This window comes from Lactuca virosa, chromosome 6 (assembly GCF_052849685.1).
Source record: "Lactuca virosa cultivar CGN04683 chromosome 6, Lactuca_virosa_CGN04683_v6, whole genome shotgun sequence".
Taxonomy (NCBI): Eukaryota; Viridiplantae; Streptophyta; class Magnoliopsida; order Asterales; family Asteraceae; genus Lactuca; species Lactuca virosa.
In genome coordinates, this window is record NC_136431.1 from 173,885,330 (window position 1) to 173,896,956 (window position 11,627).

At 33.3% G+C, this 11,627-nt stretch overlaps 2 protein-coding genes across 12 annotated transcripts; one reads left to right on the forward strand and one right to left on the reverse strand.

The window, feature by feature from the left end:
• Window positions 1–599: 599 nt before the first annotated feature.
• On the reverse strand, window positions 600–968 carry LOC145122079 (uncharacterized). Its single transcript, XM_079057747.1, has one exon. The coding sequence runs from the start codon at window positions 966–968 to the stop codon at window positions 600–602; it is 369 nt and encodes a 122-aa protein (XP_078913873.1).
• Window positions 969–5,247: 4,279 nt separating this feature from the next.
• Window positions 5,248–11,262, forward strand: LOC145120654 (uncharacterized). Of its 11 annotated transcripts, none has more exons than XR_013714280.1 (6): window positions 5,248–5,484; window positions 5,599–5,651; window positions 5,732–5,809; window positions 5,892–6,016; window positions 8,449–9,795; window positions 10,340–10,526. XR_013714280.1 is itself a non-coding variant. In XM_079056457.1 (4 exons), the coding sequence occupies exon 4, from the start codon at window positions 8,468–8,470 to the stop codon at window positions 9,650–9,652; it is 1,185 nt and encodes a 394-aa protein (XP_078912583.1). In that variant the 5' UTR covers window positions 5,248–5,484; window positions 5,599–5,651; window positions 5,892–6,016; window positions 8,449–8,467; the 3' UTR covers window positions 9,653–10,526. The 11 variants fall into 11 exon arrangements, 1 of the variants encoding a protein (XP_078912583.1); XR_013714282.1 differs by having other exon boundaries at window positions 5,926–6,016; XR_013714284.1 differs by having other exon boundaries at window positions 5,608–5,651.
• Window positions 11,263–11,627: the final 365 nt, after the last annotated feature.

Genomic DNA, 11,627 nt, shown 5'->3' on the forward strand with positions numbered 1-11,627 from the left:
CACCCCAATCTTAGACGATCTCTAACTGTATCTAAAGCAAAAATTCTATGAAAAGTTTCGGCAAGAGGGGCCTCTCCAATCCACAAATCCTGCCAAAAATATGTATGGTTCCCATCACCAACCCTGATAGGAAAGAAGGATAGAATATCGATTCCCTTCTCCTGCAATTGAGTAAACATACAAATAACTCCACACCAAGGTCCCGATCCGGTTCTCCTAGGGGACATAGACTTGCAACCTCCATCTGAGCCATTCAACGATTTGATAATCTTAACCCATAACAGATCATGACAATGATAGAATCTCCACAACCACCGTAGCATCATGGCCCTATTAAAGGCATATAAACTCCCAATACCCAAACCACCCTCTACTTTTTCCGCTAAAACTCTGTCCCATCTGACCCAGTACATACGTCTCTCATCCAAATCTGCTCCCCAAAAGAATCTAGCTCGCATCGACTCTAAAGACTTTAGAACCGAAACAGGAGCAAGAAAAATCGACATTAGGTAACTACTTAAGGAACCTAGAACCGACTTAACCAAAGTAAGCCGACCACCAAAAGAAAGGCATTTAGCCTTCCAGTCTGACAATCTGCTCTAAAACCGATCAACCACAGGAGACCAAGCAGAGATACGAGACATATTCTGACCAACAGGAACACCGAGGTGGATAAAAGGAAGCTCAGAAACTGCACACCCAATCATGTCTACAACACTAGAGACCTGAGATAAAGGAATCCCCACACCAATCAATTTGCTTTTATGCAAATTGATTTTAAGACCCGAAGCCATAAAGAAACAACGAAGGATACGAATCAGACGCTTCGCATTCTCATGATCCCAATAAGAAATCAACATGACATCATCAACATATAAAAGATGAGAAATTTCAATGCGTGAAATAGAGATCCCCCTAAACACGTTAGTCATCTGAGCTCTAACCAAAGCCACGTGAAGACCCTCCATCGCCAATATGAAAAGGAAAGGAGACGAACATTTATAATTTATTGAATTTTATACAGTTTAATGTATTATTATATCGTCATTTAATTTTTTATATAATTTTATCATTGTCTTTATATAATTTATTATATTTTATAAAAAGTTCATTGAAATAAATTTAAAAAAAGAATATTTATTTGCTAAATATTTTATATTAATTTTTTTTTGTCAAAAATTCAATGTCGTTGAGTAATCCATATTTATTGAATGTAACGTGATATTCTATTGTTTTTGAGTTTAATCTTATTAAATGATAGTTAATTAATTTAAAATGTTCTATTTAATTCGTACCATCGTTCTATTAAACTATACATTATATTATGAATTCTCTAGATTGATTAAAAGTTTTTTTAGTATGTTTCGTAAACTTTTATACAATTTAATCTCCCTATTCGATTCTAATAAATAAATAATTTTATTCTCCTATTGATAAGTGTCACAATACTAGAAATTCTAATTAATATTATATGTCATCTATCATGCCACATTTTAACCTACTAATTCTCCATTTAAAATTTTCCACTCTAATTACATTAAATTATAATTGATTCTTCATTTTAAATTTTAAATTTTAAATTACACACTTTAATTACATTAAATTAATAACATTAAAATAAAAAATAAAATTAAATTAATATACATTTGATATAATTTCATGTATTTATTTAAATCAATGATTATAATTTTATATAACAAAAAATATCTCTTAATTAATAATTTATTTAAAATAATTGATTAATAATTTTGAGTTTTTACTATGAAAGTTTAACTAATTTTATAACTGTGGTTGTCACAAATTATAAACTAATGTATCATATAAAAAATATATGATAATGAAAAAAATCGATTAAACTCTATAGTATTTAATGCAGTGAGGATATCGTGAGTTTAATCTTCATATGTGTTTGGTTCTGTCCTAGAAATGGTAACCGTCTTGATGCGTGCCTTCTTTAGACCATCCACAATCCACATCGATGAATAATTGGATGAGTCGGTTGGTAAAATACGATTAAAATAAATAGTGTTTCCAAACGTCAAGTTGCCAACGACCGACACTTTATAACAAACGTCATTCGGCTATTTTTAATTGTTTTATACATGGCGGAGTAAAACAAAAGTTTTTTTTTTTTCAAATAAACCTTTTTTAGAAAATCAAGAAATTTATATCAAGATATGATTTTTTATACAATGTAAAAAAAATATAAAAATATTATTAAGAATTATAATTTTTTTCCTATAGACATACTTTTATATCCAATTCCGATCCTCTATTTATAATATTTTTCGATTTCGTTAATTTTTGTTAATATTTTTATATCTTAAACAAATAATTTAGTTGTTTTGAAAAAAAGTCATTTTAATAATTTTTATTATAATAAAAAAGAATTATAAAATTTATTTATGATTTTAGTTGGGTTAGCCGGTTAGTAATGAGAGCAAGTTTGGATTTAGCTGTATAAAAGGAAGAAAGATAAATTTATTTTTTAATAAATAGGTGGTTGGGTTTGGTTGAGAATGAAAATAGTCTTTAAGGATTGACGTTCACTACATGCAAGCCACGTAAAGCTCCATGTTGAATGGATATAAGCCATGTAAAGCCACATAAAGCTCCAAGTCATTACATCTCCATTAAAACAAATTGTTGTTATATCTATGTTAGGTATCTTTAATACATGTTCACAATCACACTATTATTTTTTGAAAATTGTTACCACTCTATATTACTTATTTTTTTATTTTTTATTTTTTTCTGTAAAAAACATAATTATTAAACATAAGAAAATTTTACTAATAAAAAAAGTACATGAAATTAAATAAAAAACATAATTATTAAACTTAAATTTTTTTTTACCAATTTTGATAGGTTGTATAAATTATCAGGGGCAAAGTAATCAAGTACCAAAAGTTTGTTTGTCACGATAAAATCTCGGTTGATCGAAGTTCTACGCCTCTTTTCGATATTTGAACTTTCGGCTTTCTGACGCAACATTTCGCTTGCCATTGACAACAACATGTGTACAAACAAATATTCACCACCACCACCATCATCATCATCGGATGACAAAGAAGAAATTCAAACAAAAAATTATTCATGTTGGAAGAGTATGTTTGTAGTGTGAAAAAATATATATAAGTATTGGTATTTATAGGTAAATAAGTTAAGTATTAATTTAAAAAATAATAATAATAAACAACCGATCAAGTCGTCAAAAAAAAAAAAAAAAAAAAAAACTTCACCTAGTCAAATCTCTCGTGAACACCCGTGAAGCTGCCTACTCCACAAGACACCTACTCGCCCTTGGGGCGGTATTCACTAGCGGACATGTCCGCCACCTTAGCATGTCACGCGTGAGGAGGGTTTCATACCGAAAGGCCTAAGTGCGTGACTATGTCGTGCATTGTCATCTATTTCATTCTTACTATTATAGGTAGAGCGTTTCGCAAGCAACTAATTAGATTGATCCCAAAAATAGAAAGCGAGAAAAAGAAACCAAACAATTTTTGCGACGATAGATATGTCTTCACCAAAAGCCAAAACTTCACATGTGAAAATTATGTTCTAAATAGTTAAAAGTTATCTTTTTTTTGAAAAAAAAAGTTCATTTTCAATAAATCAAAGGGCGTGTTCGGCACGGAGCGTTTGAGAGTTTCTAGCTTCTGAAGTTTGACAAAACGTTTTCGTTTTGAACAGAAAGTCTTGTTTGGCACTACAAGCTTCTAGCGTTTAATTTAAGCAAAACGCTACAAGCTACAAGCTACCCGCTACCTGCTACAAGCTGCCTGGTTCCAGCTAGTTTTACCGAACATGCCCAAAGCTGCTTTTCGTATTTGGGAGCTGATTTTCAACAAGAAAAAAAAAATCATTTTCCTAGAATATAAAGTTGTTTTCAATAACCCAAGGTGTTTTGTACGTAGGCTGGGCCAGGATTTATAAATGAGAAGGCTTACATCAAAAGATAATAAAAAATTATTAGTTACGACACTAATCAAAAAATCAAATGTTACATATACTAAATTTGTCATATCATTTTTTCTTGTTCACCACAAATTGGTTCGTGGATGTGGACATTTATATAAACGTCTTCTCTAATATTATATGATACAATTACTACTTGTAAACATCTTCATTTCGTTTGAAAAGAATTGATGTTCTTTTCGTGCATTGGTATACCTATGATTATACAAAACCAAACTATCAATCATAAAATAATTACTAATTATAAATTACAAAAAATAAATATGTTGTAATAACTAGAGTTTACCTATTATTGAATGGAGAATGAAATTGTGGTGTATTTTAAATGGAAACACCCTTCTTAATTATGACCAAGTACATCGGTACAAAACTATTCTATAGCGTCGGTTTTTGAGGTGGTGTCGGTTTCATATTTTCCGTCATTAAAGGTCATAAACTAATTTACATAATTGTTTCCATGACAGTTTACTGAACACGAGTCATCATTGTAAATCAGACAACACACATTAACGACGGTTTTACATTAAAAGAGTGACAAGTAGTACGACAGCCGAAAATAATAGCCAAATGTCATCTTTTGTAATGATTTTTTTTTATTTTATATGTACGTTTACCTTATGTCAGTTATTAAGTGAGATCTAAAGACATATAAGATGTTGAAGTTTCATTTTAAGTGATTAAATCTTATATTGAAAAAAAACCCAGCACGAAGTCGTGTCACGGTCGAAAACGGTGGTCAAATGTCATTTTTATAAAGCTTGATATATATATATATATATATATATATATATATATATATATATATATATATATATATATATATATATATATATATATATAACGTTGAATCTATTAAATGATACGTAAAAACATATAAGGTGATACAGTTTAATTTTAAGTGAATCCTTCTAGTTATTTATTTTAATGAATTTTGATATTTTTAAGAGTGTAGTTTAAGTTTTTTCCATAACGTTTGACTTCTATTTTTTTTATTACAAAATGTTTTTGGAATAGTTTATATTTGAATGAACTTGCTATTGTAATTTAATACACATAAATATACATAATTTTATTGATCGAATTATATATTTGATATGTTTTACAAAATACGTTCATTTGATTTTTTTAAAATTTTTAATATGTTATTTGAATTAACTTAAAAGTGCTTTTATATATATATATATATATATATATATATATATATATATATATATATATATATATACCGTTAAATGTATATATAAGATTAGATATCCTATTAAAACTACGTCGTTTTGATCATGTGTTTACTTTTTTAATAAAAAAAATTAATTTACTTAATCGGCTAATATCATCGAACCCGGAGATATCTTCGTCTCATGTTCACACATCTTTCTCTCTTCCGGTGGTAGCCTTCGCTGACATTCACGCTATCAATTTAGATTCTGAACGGCCCAACGAGAAAAGGCAGGAAACACCACACATCCAGTCCGTCGCAGCAAGGCAGGAAGCCCCACCCACCAGGTGTTTGATTAAATACCTTAGTGAACTTCTGTGTCAATATGGCTTAAAAAGAATAGATTGTTATCAATGAACAATCACTTACAACTGCCAAATCTGGTACTAATTGTATTACAGTCGTTGCAGTCAAAAGGTTAAACCATGAAGGCAAAGGTCAACAAGAATGGTTGGTAAGTATGAAACTATGAATAAAAATTTTCAGCCTCTTTAATGGAACCTTTGAATATAAATTGCTCTTGCTGCTGCAAAGGGACTTGCATACTTACATATTCCTCAAGCAAAAGTGATATATCGTGATTTCAAGTCCTCAAATATATTGATCGACTCTGTATGTCTCAAATTAATGGTTATTTACTCTGTTTAGTTTTCTTTTACGTGTTTTTACGAATTTAATCTTTACTTCCTTCCAGAATTACAATGCAAAACTTTTTGATTTTGGGTTAGCAAAAGATGGACCGAATGATGGTAAAAGCTATGTGTCTACAAGGGTTATGGGTAACCCAAGGGTATGCAGCTCCTGAATACATGGCCATAGGTAATTTTATTGAATGAGTTTTTTTTTTCTATTTCTTTTCGTCATTAAGTAATGTATGGGTAATTTACCTTTTTACCCTTATTCCTTCTTTTTGCCTTTCAACTCCTCACATTTGATAAATATTTTTAAAATTGATTAATATTTTGATATTTGTCTTTTGGAATGTAAGGGTAAAATGGTTATTTAGTGCGGTGTATTGCCTTAATCTTATGTGATATCGCTATAAAGGTCATTTGACAGCAAGAAGCGATACATACATTTTTGGTGTGGTACTCCTTGATTTTTATTTTATGAATATGTTGTTGTGAGTGTGATTCTCTTTAAAAAGAAATTTGATTTAGATTAAACAATCCAGATCATGGTTACGAGTTTTATTTATATACCTTGTAAAGAAATGAAAATGCATTTATATTCATTTTATACCGAAATCGTCTAAATTGGAAGTTAAAATTCAAGCATATACAAAACTGAAATGAGATAAAAAATTAATCATCTTGAGGATTACATACCATCTTCAGGACAGGGGTAAAATCGCCCAACAAAGTGAAAAACCATCAAATTTATGTGTAGATTAACACAACACTAACCAGAATAATGGACATGGACATCATCCTACTTTTACATTTTAAAACATAACATCATCCTACATTTACTTTTAACACATAACCATAATAGCATTATATTTTCATTTTTAACTCAAAATGACAACATACTATAATTTTTAACCCAAAATTGCATAAATGTTTTGTATTTAGCACTTTATAGCATCATAATTACGTTTTTAACTCAAAATGACAACCTACTTTCATTTTTAACCCGCAATTGCAGAAATTTTTTGTTTTTAACCCAAAATGACAGCCTATATTCATTTTTAACCCAAAATTGCAGACAAGTTTCGTTTTTAACACAAAATGACAGCCTATATTAATTTTTAACCCAAAATTGCAGAAAAAAAAATTCGTTTTTAACCGTTTACGATAACTTATTCCCGTTAAGAATAAATCAGATGTTTAGCATTTTTCCATGTAAACGACCATCTGATCTCAAAGTTTTGAAAGAAAATCTTGAACAAGAAGTCAGCTTAATTGCTATACATTATCATAGCATTACTTAATTGCTAATTTTTATTTCTACAAATCCCAATATAGCTCATATATTATTTCATGTGCGTATGTTTTTAGCTTCATTGAATTGAGTAAGAGTAACAGAGAAGCTTCAAGATGAAAGATTTGACCATAGTGGTTTGCTGAAAGATTTAGTTAGAACGTATCATTCGTTTTTTATGATATGTAGCAACATCGTAATTTCTACTGAATCCCAATTTCTTTGTGAATTGTTTTTTCTTTGATCAGAACATATTTAATTTAATCAGAACGTACCATTCCAATTCTTTAAAATCGTTTTTTTTATGAATCCCGATTTCACTTGAAATCGTTTTTAGCTTTGAGTTTCGATTTTTAGAAATTGTATCCTTTTCTTCTTTGAATTCGATTTTTTGAAATCGTATGTTTCCCGGTCGATCATGGAAGCAGGCGATCAAGGAGGACTGGAGGACGTGAATTCAGTGTTACTCCATGAAGGGTCCAGTTAATGGTTTGGTCTAGGCTTTCATTGTAATAGTTCATTATGAGTCTTTAGTGTGTTTTGGTGAGTTGTTTAGCAGTTTACGGCCCTGGAGTGAGTTTACGGCCGTAAACCCTGTTTCCGGCCCAGGTCTTGTATAAATAAAGGAGTTGTAGGTCTTTGTAAGGTTGTTGATGCCATAGAGTTCACGGTCTATTCTGTCGAGTTGTACTAGACGTTTTCAGCAATAAACGTGTGCAAGCTTGATTTCTTTTCTTCTTCTACTCCTATTCTGACTGCTTTTGATTGTTTGTTACTTGATCATTGGTAAAGATTCATTTCAGGACCTTACAATTGGTATCAGAGCAAAACCGGTGTCAAGTTTCATTCAATCGAGTCTACGGCTGTTTAGACTTATTCTTTACTGTTTGAGATTGGTTTTGGTGCTTTCGTCGTTAAGAAGATTGAATCTACTCCAAAAACGCATTTTCTGGGAGTTTACTGCCTAGAGATTACGGCCGTAAACCCAGCTTACGACCGTAAACTCAAGAACATTCTTCAACCGTAAACTGTGTTCTTGGACCGTAAACTTAACATCCTCAATAACCATAAACTAATTTTCAATAACCGTAAACAGTTAAACCGTAATCACCCAGGCCGTAAACACGCGACCGTAAACTCAGTTTACGGTCGTAAACACCTAACCGTAAACACATCAACCGTAAACTCATTCATGATATTATTTTGCTTTAATTTCTGATGGAATCTCAAAGTCAAACTCATTTTCACGAACTTGATACTGTCATGGGCACAACTACGTGTATTCCAAGATTAATGTCTGCAGATGGTTTTCCTGAGTGGAAATACAGGATTGAAAAGTACATTAAAATGAAGGACTTTAAAGTCTGGAGAAGCATCATCAAGGGCCCTGTTCGAATCACTATGACGGTTGGAGGAAAGTTGATTGACAAAGCTGTTGAAAACTACACAGATGAAGAGTTTGAAAAGGTTGAAGAGCAGGAAAGGGCTTTAGCCACTCTAACCATGACATTATCTCCTGATATTGCTCAAGGTTTCCGAGAATATACTTCAGATAAAGATTTGTGTGAAGCCCTAATTGAGGTATATGAAGGCAATGAAGATATGAAGGAGAGTCGCCATGACATGTTGCGACAAAAATTCAATATGTTCAACTACATTCCTGGAGAGACTCTTGAGGCGCAGCTGCAGCGGTTCACAACTCTCACTACTGACATGAACATATCTGGGATTTTCTTGACCAAGTCAGAGATAAACAAGAAGCTTCTGAATGCTCTTCCAAGGTCATGGGATATGAATGTTGCTGTGATTAAGAAGACCAAGGATCTGAATCGCCTCACTCTTGCTGAAACTATGGCGATCATTAAAGCGTGTGATATTGATGACAAACAGAGAGAGATTAATCATGTGAACTCGTACTCAACTGCAAATCTTGGAATCTCCTCTAACAATGCTCTCTCATCAATCATGTCTTCCTCAGGTCAAGCTTTTGCTGCTCAACAACCTCAATTTCAGACCTTCGCTGCTACACCATCCATTCCTCATCCTCAAAGCCATCTATTTGTCACTACACAAGCTCCACATGCTGTCCCCCCCCCCCCCAATGTGCCAGTTGTAGCCTCTTCCTCAAACACGAAAGACACCGATGAAAATCTGGCTCTAGCCACAGGGCTTGTTAACTGCTACAATGCTTTTGTAGCTGGAGAGCTTCATCCAGAAGACGTGGAAGAGATGGACATTACATGGAAAATTGCTATGGCTGTTTTCAGGGCTAAGCAATTTGCTAAAAAGACAGGGAAGAACAACTGGGGCATGAATGCTGACAAGAAGGGGGGTTCAACAAGGGCATGCTGCGATGTTTCAACTGCCACGAGCCGGGTCACTTTGCTCGTGAGTGTCCAAAACCAGATCGTAGGACGAACAATAACAGGACAATGGTTGCAGTGGGAAACAATCGTGCAGGTGCTGCGGTTAATGGTGAGACTGCTATGGTTGCTCAGTCATTTGACTGGGAGGACCAGATTCAGGCTCTGAATATTTCAGGGCCAGAAAACGCTCACCTAGCTCAAATTGATGATGCTCCCCTGAAGAATGATGCAGCTGATCCTGAAGCAGAAATGATGGAGCTGCAGTTTGCTCTGATGGTGTCTTCTACTTCCGAGCCCAGGAAAAATGAGGTAAATCTACCTTCTTGTTCTCAGGCATGTAATGAATATGTTAAACTTCTTCATGATGAAATTCAATTATTACGTAGAGAAGTAGAGGACCTTAGATATGAGGGCTATCAACTCAGGAAAGGACAAAAACCCCTTAAGGCCCAGTTAGAAACAAAAATTAAGGACTTTAAAAGAATTCAGACAGAATACAGTGAAAAATGTGAACTTTATGATTACGTTAAGAGACAAAATGATGAGTTAACCGCTGAGCTTGATACATTAAAGAGACAATTTGAATCTGCAAATTTTAATTTTAAAAGGTTTGATGTATCAAGCGAGGTGGTTACCAACATGATTGACCATTGCCTGCAATTCAAACAGAACCAGAAAAAGGGTCTAGGATACGATAATGTACCTCCTCCTTTCAATCACAATTATCAGTATCAACCCTTATCCAAAGAGGAGATTGCCAGTGAACCATTCATGGTTTATGGCAAGCCATCTGGTTTTGTTTCAGGATGATTTATAAATGTTGAAAGTACTAACGTTTCTACTTCCCCTGCAGATCAATCTCTAGATCAGGCAAAGCAAGAAGTTGGAGAATCTGTTTCTGTTTCTGATTCTGATATTTTTATTTCAAATGAAAATGTTTTTGTTTCTGATGTTAAAACTGAGAATGTTTCTTGTGATGCTTCCACATCTGCTACTATTGGATTTAATTTCTTTGATATGTTTGATGAACTGTTTGGTAATTCTGATGCTTGTGCTTCTCATGAAAACCCATCAATTCCACAAGTCACACCATCTGAGGCACCCTAACTTATCTCACAACCTGTTTCCCATACATGTTCTTCTGAGAAGAGTAAGAGTGTCTGTCAAGAAAATAAATCTGAGAAATGCAGTACAAGTTCAAATAATAAACATATTTGTTTTAATTGTGGTGTTGGTGGTCATATAGCTAGGAATTGTCAAAATAGGATCTTTGTGAACTATATGTCGCCAAGAGGAGAGAACGAATCTAGAGGAAGGTCTTTAATTAGAAAGTACTCAAGAACTCGTTCTTGAAATGATGAATGGGAAGATGATCGAAGCAGAAAAAGGGTTGTTTTTCAAAAGAATAAAAAGGTTTTTGATAACAAAGTCCCAAACAGTTTGCCAAAACCGAACAAGGCTCCGCCAAGATCGGTTTTGTCAAAGAGTAGTTATGGATCTTCTATCTCTTCTGATAAAACATCCAGATGCTCAGTGCAAACTGATAAGAAGCGCATTTCACCAGTGACTGTTAGAAAACCAAACTACCAATGGATGCCCAAATCAATTTCCAATCAATCATGTGCATCCTCTGAAATGATTAAAATTGAAGATCCTAATTTGAAAACTTTAAAAGATCAATCAGAGAAAGCAAAAAGGAAACCCATGACCGTGATGACCTGGGTTCCCAAATCTAAAAGATTCCCCTCATTTTGCAGGGACAGTTGCGGAGGAATGTCGTCAGACCTTGGTACGTCGATAGCGGCTGCTCCCGGCATATGACAGGAGACATCTCCCAACTGAGCGACATTCAATCTTTTAATAGGGGGTATGTTTCCTTCGCGGGTGGAGATGGTGGAAAGATCACTCAGAGAGGTACCATTACAAATGGAGTGCTAAGTTTTGAAAATGTCAACTTTGCTCCCGAGTTAAAGCATAGCTTGTTGAGTGTTTCACAAATTTGTGACAAAGGCTATTCTACCCATTTTACTGATAAAGAGTGCATGATTCTCAAGCCAGGCATTGTCATCCCGGAAGAGTGGATTCTCGTCAAATCTAAGCGGGATGGGAATGCTTACATTATTGACATGAACATTAACATA